General features: G+C 49.8%; 4 protein-coding genes across 4 annotated transcripts; 2 read left to right on the forward strand and 2 right to left on the reverse strand.

Moving 5' to 3' along the window:
* Window positions 1-2,281: 2,281 nt before the first annotated feature.
* On the reverse strand, window positions 2,282-2,761 carry M431DRAFT_495340 (hypothetical protein; the record flags this gene model as incomplete). Its single annotated transcript, XM_024917350.1, has 1 exon — window positions 2,282-2,761. One exon carries the CDS (start codon window positions 2,759-2,761, stop codon window positions 2,282-2,284), a length of 480 nt encoding a protein of 159 aa, XP_024774790.1.
* Window positions 2,762-2,917: 156 nt separating this feature from the next.
* Window positions 2,918-3,494, reverse strand: M431DRAFT_437681 (hypothetical protein). Its single transcript, XM_024915159.1, has one exon. The coding sequence runs from the start codon at window positions 3,407-3,409 to the stop codon at window positions 3,074-3,076; it is 336 nt and encodes a 111-aa protein (XP_024774791.1). The 5' UTR covers window positions 3,410-3,494; the 3' UTR covers window positions 2,918-3,073.
* Window positions 3,495-6,369: 2,875 nt separating this feature from the next.
* On the forward strand, window positions 6,370-7,046 carry M431DRAFT_482262 (hypothetical protein; the record flags this gene model as incomplete). Its single annotated transcript, XM_024916030.1, has 2 exons — window positions 6,370-6,380; window positions 6,443-7,046. 2 exons carry the CDS (start codon window positions 6,370-6,372, stop codon window positions 7,044-7,046), a joined length of 615 nt encoding a protein of 204 aa, XP_024774792.1.
* A 2,347-nt stretch (window positions 7,047-9,393) lies between these two features.
* M431DRAFT_5702 (hypothetical protein) lies at window positions 9,394-9,702 on the forward strand (the record flags this gene model as incomplete). The annotated part of the gene is made up of 1 exon (XM_024921498.1): window positions 9,394-9,702. The coding sequence occupies one exon, from the start codon at window positions 9,394-9,396 to the stop codon at window positions 9,700-9,702; it is 309 nt and encodes a 102-aa protein (XP_024774793.1).
* Between the last annotated feature and the right edge of the window lie 3,059 nt (window positions 9,703-12,761).

The raw sequence follows: 12,761 nt of genomic DNA on the forward strand, positions 1-12,761 counted from the left end.
AGCTAGAGCCGTTTTGCCAGCGCGAGTACGTACCTACTAACCAACGACTTTAACGCGTAGGATTGCATTTTCCAATTCTCTAATTGGTTTAATTCCTTTATGACTTTTTTTTTTTTTTTTTTTTGACATGGCCAAACCAGCATCCTCAATTACGTACCATACCTATGTAGGTATACATAAGAGCCATTGAAATCCCTGGGATACGTGCTTCACATGTACCAAGCCACTAGCAAACCGCTGGTGGTGGTACCTGGCAGAAAAAAGAAGCCACTACAGTTGAGTCCTTATCGTAGATGTGCCTTCTCAGCCGCTCGCTACTCGGCATCTACTTCCCCTCCCCTCTCATTCACCGCAAGTTTGCCATGTAACCACGGCGTACTGCCTCTCTCTGCTCTCCTGTGCGACGGCCGTTTCGGATTTACCAGGGAAGCGATACCCGAAGGCAGGGAGGCGCCGCCAAGCAACAATGAAATGAAAGAGAAGACACGGACGGCGAGGATTGGACGTGGGGGTTGATTTTTCCATTCGCGACGTATTTCGCCCTCCCCGCACTTGGCGAAGTGAAAAAACAAAACAGTCTACCAGATTCTAGATTTCGTGTTCCATCTAGCTGCAGTGTGGCAGACTTGTGTACTTTGTATCCAGGATGACCATTGGTATCACCATCTCGTCCGTTGGATGAAAGCAACCACCGAAAAACTCCGGAAAAGACAGAATCAAGGAGCTGAATGAAAAGAATAGAATAGAATACCCCGCTTATCTCGTCACTCTTCACTTTTGACTGTCTTCCCCTCGTCCGCATTGAAACCCCCTGCAGCACACAGACATGCTCTCACACATAACATACAAGCCATCCATACAACATACATGCATTCACAAGGTACTGTACTAGGTAGACAGCTCCCAATGCACGGAGGTTCCAGATCCTCATCCCTCGCAGCTCAGCATGCTTGCCATCTCCCATTGCCTCGGAATCCCGGCCTCGGGGTAACCCAATCCAGTCATGGCGTCCCATCCATCTCGCTCACATCATGCTATGCTCGCATAAAAAGCGAACCATTTTTTCTCACTGCCAGCAGCTGGTTCGCTCGCTACTGGTATTACACAGCCTAGTGAAGATTTTTTCTTATATATCTTGCAGCACATACGGGGAAGTGAATGTGACACGAGACAAAAAAAAGAAAATAATTTTCTTTGCCATGCTCCCCCGGCTATCACCGGGCGGTCAAGTGGAAGAGCCGGATGGGAACCGGATGGCCGTATCTGGGATCCCCCTCGGACGGAGGAGTCCGTGGAGTTTCTGGAGCAATCCTTTTTGGTGTATTAGTGAGCGACGCAGCTGGCTCCGGACCCCTGAATCGCTATGCCCTCTTTTTGGCATATTTGACGGAGGTCACGGAGAGCTACGTAAGGTACCTGTACAGCATGTAGATGTTAACCAAGGCCGAATAAGTCATACACTCTGTACTCGCATTATCAACCATGGACTCCGAACTCCGTGAATCATCCAGCCGTCTCAGTATTCGCTGGCTGCCAAGCAGCCTCGCCACAATGTCTCGCTCCCAAAGTGCCACAGAAATCTTAAAGCAGAGACATCAGCGTTCCCTCACGTTACCAGAGACACGGCATTTCAAGCTTAAACTGACATTCACTCGCAATTGCACCAACAGCATCGCTCCAACTGAGACACAGTCCCACGCCAAGAGTGGGAGGCGACATGACCACCACGAAAAGGATCAAAAGCAACAGTAAAAGGTGTTGGGACGTGTTCGTTAGGTCAAAGAGTTTCTTGTGTATTGATTCCATACTGCATATCTTGCTAATAAACCAATCTGTCCAAGAAGCTTTCCCGTAGCACAATGTTGCAAACTAGTAGTAGGTGATACCTAAAATAGCCCCGTCAAACTGTTACATTCTTTCCATAGTTGGAAGATCTTTCTCATCATTCGCCAGTGAAAAAAAGAAACCCAATTCGCCCGGATCATCCATCCATCCATCCATTCCAATAACATATGCCAAGCCAGGTGCATCAGGCGCTAGCAATTGGCGCCAATGCCGGCGGAGAGGGTAAAATCTGTCTCTCGAGTCATTTCCGCTATTTTGATAGCGGCTTGTACTTTTGTGTGTGTATTGCCGAAAACTTTTTTTAGTGTCTTGATAATAACCGTAGCTTCGCTCGCTTCATCCCTCGTGGGGTGTTTAAAAGAAAAAAATGATGAAATAAAAAATTCAATCGCTAATTCCCAGTGTTTTGTCTTTTGAATTGATTGCAATTCCCATTCTAAGGAGAGGAGGGAACGTCGTGGAAGTCGTCCTTGTGATCCTCGGCGTGCTGTCCCCAGTAAACGGGGCCCAGCTTCAACACCCTGAAGCCGGTGGTGGAGCTGGAAGAGGATCGTCGCCTCTCAGGAAGGGCAACGGGGCTGCTGGCAGGCATCTGAGGGTAGGAAGCAGAAGTGGCCGGTGCCAGTGAAAGGAAAGAAGAGGGAGTGACGGCCGGGAGAGGAGGAGAGGACGGGACATCGTAGAAGTCGTCCTTGTTCTGGCCCATGTGTTCACCGTAGTAGACAGGGCCGAGCTTCAGGACTCTGAGACCGGTAGGGGAGCTGACGGAAGCTCGTCGGGGTCTAGACGAGCCCTCGGCAACGGAGGATCGTCTGTTCTCAGGTTGCGGGTATGAGGAAGAAGTAGCAGGCGCCAGAGAGAGGAAGAAGGAAGGGCGGCGCTCAGCCAGAGCAGCACGGGCAAAGTCGAGAGACATCTTGAATGTTGTAGATTTGTAGAGTATTGACTTTGGAAAAGATTGTAAGGCGAGGAAGCAAGGTGGTATGATGAGATTGTTCACAAGGAAAGTTTGATGAGAGATAGATGAAAGGAAGAGAAGCTTGGGAATATATATGGAGAGGATGGATGATGAATGAAGAGAAGAGCAGGAAAGAATCTCACGGAAGAGCGGATTACGTGCTCTTTATGCTCACCAAGCTCCGGCACTGGTGTCACAGCAATTTGAAATGTGTACATCCCAAGGAGGTACTCGTACGTACGTAACTCCTCCAGAGTGCTGCCACTGACGCTAGCCCGGCCGTCCTACAGTAACAACATGGGGGGGACCCGCGCAAGATCGGGAGCACGGATGCTTGAGAGAGATTGTCATGGATATGGATATGGATATGGATAATGGCATGCCGTCAAGGGGGGTGTCATGGGAGGTAGCAGACACAGGAGGTGGGCTGAGACGTGGCCACGGATCTGACGACACACGGGCAGCGATTCGCCTCCCACCAGCCTTCACATCCTTCTCAGCGTCCCAAAAACACACATCATCATCATGTGAACACAAGTGCTGCCCCTCTGGTTTTCCATAGCGGTGGCCCTGGCCGAGTCGCCATTGGGTCAAGGCGCTCTGCATCGCGTCGCCCGCAGCACATCTGGGATGCAAAAGCCAGGGGATAATTCGTCGGTTCAGAACTGGCTGGCATCTCCGTCATGCAGCTCTCCATGGTAGCGGCCCCCTTCTTCTCCCTGTTGGCGCCAATGGCAGAGATCTTTCCCCCCACGCCTGGATGGGGTCCGGCGGTCTCACTGGATTTTTTTTTTCTTTGGCTGTCCTCCGGTTCTTTCGGGCTCTGGCGGTCTTCGCGGCAAAGGGAGATAAGAGCCCACGTGCGAATTTACGAAAGCCCTAGCGCTGATCGGGTTTAAAGCAAGTGACGTGATGAATCCGAGTTCATTTGCATAAAAAAACATAAAATAATAGAGCCAGAGATTTGCCGACCGGGCAGGGGGCGCAACCATTTTCATCGTCCATCTTCGAGTGTGTGCCACCGGAGCAGCAAGGCGGTGCCTCGGCCAAGAGTCAAATGTCAAAGATGGAGATGCAATATCACGGAAGCCGAGCTCCACTTGATGCTCGGGCGGCAGTATTACACAATGGCAAGAGATCCGGGGTAAACACCGCAGTCCCGGCCGATCCTCGAGGCCTATTGGATGAGCGTTCCGGCACCCAAAGGGATTTTTCGGAACCGATGGTCGGGAATCCCACCCCCAGCTTGCTTCTCCCATGTGTCTGTGGGCCAGAGCCCAGAATGCGGGGAGTATTAGATAGATCTGGAATTGCTTAAAGATCTCCTGACATTTGAAGAAAAGATTTTTTTTAACCTTTTCTGGGTTTCCCATGTTATATCCGTGTCGGAACATGCCACTTTTCGATCCCGAGACCCGAGATGTGCCTCTCGCAGATTTTGCACCCTTGCCCGGCCGAGAGACGCTTGCATCCCGAAGCTGGCCGATTGCTGCATCCTCGCTATTCCTAATCGACTTTTGGCCTGTGAAGGCGATCCGAGGGTGACAATCTGGCAGGACGACGCGGGTAGAAACGGCAGAGGTAGTATCTTTGGTCTTTCGTAGGCAGAATGCCCCTGCTGTCACTGTGAAATTTCTGCATGAGCTTTTGGCTGGGGGATCTATCGTGATTCTAGGCCATTGTGGCGAATGCGTGTGAGAATCCTGTTGACGGTGCCAATGACAATCATTTGAAGGATTTGTGCTTCGAGATTGGAAACACGCGGAAAATTGAGAAAAGACGGTAGAGAATGATGACAAGATATGTTTGTATAGTGTTGTGAGCGGTAGATAGTGGCTCTCTTGCCAGCAGCTACTCTACGGTATTTCTTTGTCTTTTACGAGATTTGTTAGAAAACACTTTAATTTGACCATCTAGCATCTCATGTTCCTAATTGTAATAATAGCTGATGCCAGAAGCAGTTACCAGAAAGAGTATCAATGATGGTAGACACCGGTGGCTGGCAAGTCACTCCCTTTTTCTTCAACCAGGTAGTGACAACAGCTTGTCGTGCGCGAGTCATGATAAAATCGCATCAACACGGTAGCCATACAGAAAACTCTACTACCATAGCTGTGAGATTGCCAGAGAAGTTCTCAGAAGATAACAAAATGGAACGACTTGTCATTAAACCAGCTCTCGCAGCTGATTGAGCCATCGTGGTGTTTAATCATAAGAGCAAGCTGGAGGAGAGAGGAGGCGTAAAACCTAGCAGCTGGTAATGATTCCTAGTTGCATATTGTAGACTTACTTTTATGTTGCCCCAATATCCTTTATTGGCCCTGGCGGATACTATCAACCCCATCGTACCGCGACTGTGGCACATGTCATATTTTAAGTCATTGGAAGGAGGCTGCGTTAAAATTTCATAATGCTTGTGCCGTGCGCATGAGAGACATGTCGAATATGAGATGTTAAGTAGCAGCTATCTTGTACCTTAGCAACCCGACATCCTATTGCTCAAGCATAGCAGATACTACTAAAGAGCAGCAAGGCTGGAATAAGTAGCGATAGTAGTAGAGAGTAGTAATAATAATAGATACTATCAAGATCTCCAGACTCATACGACGGCTTTAATTAATCCCGACAACATCGTTGGGCCGAAATAAAGTGCCAATTGCACCACCACAAGGGTTTGGCCAACGGGACTCACTCCGGCCGCCGGCGCCGCTCCAACGGTGGAGCACTCTCCGCATCATCACCTCCGTTTCGGCAGCCCCCTCCCGGAACACCGCTTAGGCATAAATTTCTGTAGTAGAAGTAAGCTATGGATACAACTACTACCAGCCTGTATTTATTAGGCAGCTTAAACTATCAAGACTTCACGGCGCGCCGCCGATGTAAACTGCGGTTCAAACTGCGGTACATGTTGTCTATCTGGAAAGAATGTTAGAGTTTCTACGATACAGCGTACACAGACTCTCTGAACCCAAGATGTTAGATGTAACTTGGATGGCCCATCAAAACACAGCTCAACAGTTGGCATTCTTTGACATCTATCCCTCAAATTTGTTGAGATACCTAGATTGAGTGGTGATTGGCGGGACACTCAAAATCCTTCATTCCTTGACTCAACGTCTTTGCCACGTGTCTGCCGAACAGTCACTCTATTACGCATACATTGAGAACAATGATTGCGCATACGCTGAGTAGTCAATTACGCATGCCTTGCCAAGGTTCAGTATAGTAGTCTAATATAGTACATCTATTGAGTTCGAGAGGGTTCTTTGGAAGATCCTATGGATGCGCGGGGTACCCCTCCCGATGATTGGCCGAACAGCGCTAGGAGTATGAGTTCACACTCCAATACACACGTACGTACTCATGCTTTCTTGGAATACATGTGCTTGCAATATAGATATTCCTGCCTCGGTTGCCTGGCATTACTTAGTTCTTCAACAGCTGGCACAAAACATATTTAACTTGTTCAGACTCTGACACTACAAACCAGAGCGAGCACCCAAGCTATTCTGAAATCTCAAGCCTTTCAGGATTCAAGTCATTGTTCTATTACTAGCATACACAACATGTCCGAAGGGTATGTCAGACAACTAAATTGATCTCAAATACAAGTGATGAAGAAACTAATTTACTCTGCAGAAACGCTTCCCAAAGTTTTACTATAGACGGCGTGACATTGCGCCCAGGAACTGTTGAAGATGTCCCCGCCATGCTAAGACTCATGGACATCGCAACAGCCTGGCTCGTAAAGAAAGGGCAAACAGGACAATGGGGCACAGAGAGGCACTCAACCAACCCCGACAGAATCAAGCAGGCAACAGAGCTCGCCGAGTCAGGCGGAACATGGATCGCCGTTGACACCAACTACTCGCCCCCGAAATCAGGAGGAGAAGACGAGGAGCTTTCCATCATCAACGGCGTCATTGGTGCCATAACAGTCGGCCAAGCGAATCACTACGTCCAGCCAGCGACAGAGCCAGAGCTGTACGTCAGATATCTCGCGTCGGACCGGGCTTCCAGCGGCAAGGGGATCGGCACGCTTCTGCTGGAGAAAGCGCGCGCACTGGCTCGCGAGGCCGGCGTGTCCTTACTTCGACTCGATTGTTATGCTGGTGGCAGTGGAGGGCTAGTTCGTTACTATGAATCTCAAGGATTCAAGCGCATGGAGACTTTTGACGCCAACGGGTGGCCAGGGCAGGTGCTCATACAGAGACTGGACAAAACCGAGGGAGAAGACAGCTAAGAACAATCCCTCTCTCGGGTGGATGTATTGATGTCGCCTGGACATGATCATCTCCATTGTAAAGAGGTGGAAAGAAGTCATGTCTTTCTTATTTCGGTGATGGAGTTATAGATTGGGTGTGTACTATAGTCTAAATAATTAGGAAACTGATAATACAATTGCGTGAAATCGATGAATATCACTTACAGGAATGGATTCAAGAATGTTTTTCCAGCACTATATCATAGATTAGTTTTTGGAATTTAACATCTTGAATCTAACAAATATGAGGAATAGTAGCAGTCCTAGAAGAAAGTACTGATAATAGAAGAAGAATAGTAATAGTCCTGGCAAGTAGCAATAGTAGAAGAAAGCAACAATAATGAAAGAAAGCAGAGATAGTCAGAAAAAGCAGCGATAGCAGCAGATACTCCGCCATTCGTCCTCCCTTCAGGATCAAAAATCTCTGTCAAGTCACTCAAGTGGGTTTGTAGTCTGACGACGAACATCTGTTGGGTTGAAGCAACATGACCAAGCCATCGGCTCACCGACGAGATTGCCCGCGGCCCGGCCGTAACGTAGAAAGGTGGAAGATTTCGTCCGTATGTCCGAAATACGAACATGATAGAGAAAAAAAATCCTCCTGCATGGTTAGTTATGATGGCTCCAGACCGGAAAACTACGGACCCCGGAGGAGACATGCGGGCACTATGGCCCGAGGAGGGGTGTGTATAGGACGTCGATGCCCAAGTCCCGCGGCCGAACTTCTGTTTCCATCTAACCAGAAGAATAAGGTCTGTTGGTGATTGCTTCGATTAAGATGCAGGAAACGCCATGCATATTGCAGCTGCAGAATGAAGTCCGCCTGCCGTCTTTTACATCGGGCCGGCCTTTACTCGTAGCTCGTCCCTCTTCTCGCGGAGTTGCTCGGAGATGAAGCATTGGGACTAGTAACGAGAAGAATATTGGTTTGTCATACTTCACCCACTAGGAATCAATATATTGATCCCATCATGTCGATTCGTTTGGCTTATCAGCCCATCAGGTTAGCAGGCGTTTACACACAGCATTTTCGCCAGTGAGGTTCAGCTTTCAAGCCATCCATACTGAGCTTCCGCCCCATTTCGGTCTAAGCTCTTGGAGCCTCAGTGGGTCGAGTTACCGCGAGTGGTAATCGCAAGCGCTTAAAATGGGCTCTGATTGGTTCCGTCAGCCGGCGCCCTAACAGCGTCACATCGAGATGCTCGGCATGGGTGGCAACCTCATTGTAGCCGCCATCAGTGCAACGCTCGTGAACGGGAAAACAGATATTGACTCTTTGTTGGTCTATCATCTAGACGGCCGCTCGCGTCTCTCGCATCGGCAATACGCGCGTTAAGCCAAGGATAAAAAATTGTTGTTTGCCAGACGCCGGTGGAGAAGCGTCTCCCGGTCTAGTCTCACAGCTGCTTCGGGAAATGCGGAACTGGGTCCGCTCACGACATTGGAATCAATTCTTGCCCGAATATGTGCAAAATAGGACAGACATTGAGTCGATCTAGATATGCACTGATGACATTTTGTCCTGCGGCCAAGACCCTCTGGCCCCCAATGGCTGATTCCATTGCAGAAGTTCCAATGTCGGCCATGTTGTCCCCCTATTGGATCATGATGAAAAGGGGTTGGTATATGGCGATCAACGTAAAAGTCCGACGTAACGAGAGTACCGGAGACGATATACCAATGTCTAGTTGCTAGAACAAAGCAATTGAATGACAAAGACAGCTTAGGAATACCGTTCATACACATTTGGTCAAGTTCTGGGTTTGTTCATCTGCTGGAACTATAACAATCAGTCAGTCAGCCAAGTCGCGGCAGTGCCAGGCACTTTCAGTACCTTGTACCTAATGATGACTTCAACAGTTGTAGTTGGGCATAGCTTCTACGCCTAGATCAGAAGGACAAGGGGGCAAATTCTGAATGAGGAACCGATGACGCTGCCACTTCGGGATGCTATTGCGTAACTTGTTGGTTCTGCGTGGGTATTGAACCATGCTAATATGTCTTGGTTCATACTGCATAGAGGAATATCAGCAGATTGCAACTAGGAGCAAAATCACTTGACGAATGCGAAATGTGCTGGGGTCAAGCTGTTGGATCAGCTCCGCAAGGTGTGGCTGCATGTGGATCTCGGGTCACTACATCACGGACGGAAGCAAGTATCATGATGCAACGCATGCTTGATAACACGGCAGGAGCTGTAAGCTGGCTCGGAGTAACATTGGCACCGAGGGTGAGGCCATTGAAGCCTGCCTTGCCGGGCTAAACGGGGAAAGGCCCGAGAGATGCTGCGCCATGCATCACTAGCATCTCTTGAAGTGTCCGAGAGATGTGTCGGCTGATCTGGCAGATGCAAAGGACATCTTGCTTAGATGCGGTCGTCAATACGGTCATCCGTCTCGCATTGCCGGCTGCGGCAATTATCAAGGTCGCATGGAAGGCCGCATTGAGTTTTGAGCGGGAAGATCGCGACAGCCGCACGAAGGGGGTCGGCCACATCGTCGGCCGCATTCTTGGCCTATTCATGTGGACAATCGACCACACCTTAAGACCGAACTTGGTGTTAGCCAAGGGGCTCAAGTGGCCCAATTATAGCGAGGCGAAGACAAAGGCAGACAGCAAGTGTGGCAGTCCGTAAACGCAGCCGCGGCATGTGTACATCAAACCAACAGGCGATTATCTGTAGTATCATGCGGGAGACGGACCAGTCGTTGGTTCCTCCAAATTCTTCCAGTTTGCAAGCCACTACCCACGATATCATCAAGAGAGCGGGCAATCCCGTAGCAACACCATCATCATCCCAATCCTTGTCTGCTGCACGGCACGAAGAAACCAACACAGAGCGGGCCGGAGCGGGGGAAGACTCGGCGTGGTTCAATGACTGACAACCCCTGAACCAGTCAAGCAAGGTGGATGGGGTGAGTCTATGGTGTTGTCCCAGCCTCAGCGGCACCGCCCGCGCGGATTCGTCGACTGTACGAACCTGGCAGGTGTACGACCAACACGAAGAAGAAGACGACAACGAAGAGAGTGGGCCAGTCGACTCTGATATTGGAACCAGCAGAAAGAACAGGTTTAGCTGCTCAAAGGGCTGCAACGCAGGTAACAATAAGCGAAAGTGGTCGTGAAATGCAGTCTTGCCATTGGGGGAGCAGTTCCTATCAGGCGTCTAACACGGCGTCTCAGGCGTTGGTGCTCTGGAGAGCTTCAGCCACGACGGTCTGGTCTCTGCCAATCTAGACTGGACGAGGTCGTCGAGAGAATGACGACATGAGGTCGACATCAGGCCGACATCAGGAGAGAGCAAACAGCAAACGGATCAAGATGCGCTTATTCTGTCCTTGAGGGCGGTTCGTTGGCGGCCGGCGCCTCGCGATCCCTGGACGTCGCTTGTGTCGAGAGTGTGAATGGAGGAAAAGCCAGAGCCGCCCTTCACAGCCGCGCGTGCGGAGGCTCTTTTAAAGCTTTCAGGCTGACATGTGGCAATCTGGCCAATGACAGCGCAGGACGGCGTCCGACCCCGCCAAAGAACCGCCTTGTGCCTGGAAATGTTTTAAGTAACTCGGTACCTGCATACCTGCTCGGCGGCTGTGCTCTTTTGTTTCTTCTATTTTTGCCTCGAGCAGCGCGGCGCAAGCTGTTGTTGGAGCGGCTAATCAGTTGACAGCAAGAATTGATAGAGAGCAACAGCCAGAAAACAGGCCCAATAGACATTGTCAGAGCGTGCGTTGGCAAGCAGCTGCTCAGCTCAGCCCCAGGAACCGGAATCTAGAGTTCTGGAAGTGGAATTTGGAAGTGCACGGTCGCAAATCGAAGCTTCAGGTACCCGACGATAGGCACAAGTACCAAGCTTTCAGCAGTGCAAAGCCACATTTCAGCCTGCACTGGTGAGATTAGTGAGAACCTGGAACGACGAAGCATCAATTCAGGATTTCGATTTGCCAACCTGAAAGACGAGCCAGCACAAGGAACATTGAGTCACCTAGGTACCAAACACTATTGTCCCAACCACGGGGTCAATCGCTAAAGCCTCTATCTCCGGGCCCCCAAGCTGAGGACGCCACAAGACTTCCAATACTTGCTGGGTAGAGCGGATGCGTGATTTAGAGACCTTTTTCCTCTTTCTGTTTCTCCAATACCGAAATACCGAGGTTGCCTACCTAGTATACTTTACTGAGAGCAGACATACACATGTGGCGTTGCTTCCGATGACAGCTGCTCTGTCAGACCTCTCCAGGACCACCATACTAGACCAAGGCACAAACGGAGCGTGTGCAGCACGCCACGGGAAATATCATGAACCAGCAAAAGATCCTTGAGAGAGTGGTACCTGCTGCGGAAGGATGACGATGCATATCAAATCAACATCACTGCCACTTGTAGATCTTCATCGTCCAGGAGCCGGCACTCGCTGAGTAATAGGTAATCTGCATTGATCTGTCCATCGCCTTATACCAATACTATTAATGAAGTGATAAAAACATATATGCAATTTCGTCCAGTATCTTTCTAACATAACAATTTACAAGGATAAAGCGCACAAGTTGTTTTGTCATCTTGTAGTAAATCGCTGCGCTTACCAAGGCGTGGCACGGCTACGACCTCATCTCAAGCTATGACGCCTATACTGAAGGTGGGGGCCATAGAGCAACAACTGCGAAGAGTCTCTCAATTCCCCTGTCAAATGAACAATATTTTCTCAAATTCTCCCCCGTTCAAGCCCTTTCTATCGAAAAAGCTGCCGAACCCCCCGCTCGCCGTTTGCTTGAGCTTGAGCTGGGGTTCCTTTTGGTTCGAGTCTCCATAACGCCACAGCCCACAAGTTATCAGCCGTGTTGGCTGCGTTGGTCCAATCCAGACGCCGAGATTCGTGAGAGCTGCAGCTGAGCCGTGATACCCAGACGCCATTTGCCCAGGGCCAAAATAGGGCTTCTGGCGCAGCAGCTCTTTTGTCCGCCACTGCCACAATGCCTTTGTTTCATTCACTGAAGCGTAGATCCTTGGGGGATGTGATGTGCATCGTAGGCTTTCTTGACCGAGCCCCTGGTGTCGCTGAGCACGGATTGATGTGAGAGCCGCGCTTGCAATGGGAACAAAGGCTCCGATATGCGAGACGACACGCCCGTTTGAGCTGATGATGCAACGCTGGTTCTTCCGCATTGGGCCATAACAGCCCGCATCACGGCGTCTTCGCGTCTACAGACTGGAGCAAAGCCACCACGTCTCATCCGGATGTCGCTAATCAATCCTCGGTCTGGGGGTACATCTATCTATCCAGGGGCCACCCAAAAATCGATATCTGCGGGCATTATTTTGTGCCTAGTGAGACCGGAGACGAACGGCTGAAGGAGAGCAACGCGGACTACAAACAATGACAGAGGTCAAGTTTCAGGCCTGACACCAATCGTTGAGGCATTGGAGAATAGAATGTGGAATAACTAACCATTCGAGGAGTAATGTATTGATGCACTTTTAGGCAGATACCTAGCAACTAAATTGCGCCTTCTTGAGAGTTTTTTTTTTCTCCAATATGTTCATCCACTGCTGCTATGGCTTCATGTGGCCCCAACTGCTACTAAGCTGCCACAAGTACATGTAGCGTCGTCTCACCCCCGGTCCAAGTACATGCAATTGAGCCGGCATTCTCTGCTGTTGGACAGAGCAGACGTTTTGGTTTGGCCGAGATTGGAGGAGAGC

Source organism: Trichoderma harzianum, assembly GCF_003025095.1.
Source record: "Trichoderma harzianum CBS 226.95 unplaced genomic scaffold M431scaffold_6, whole genome shotgun sequence".
NCBI lineage: Eukaryota > Fungi > Ascomycota > Sordariomycetes > Hypocreales > Hypocreaceae > Trichoderma > Trichoderma harzianum.

Bases quoted from the DNA above. Each gene is read 5' to 3' on its own strand.
- M431DRAFT_437681 (XM_024915159.1), bottom strand. From the start codon at position 3,409: ATGCAGAGCGCCTTGACCCAATGGCGACTCGGCCAGGGCCACCGCTAT.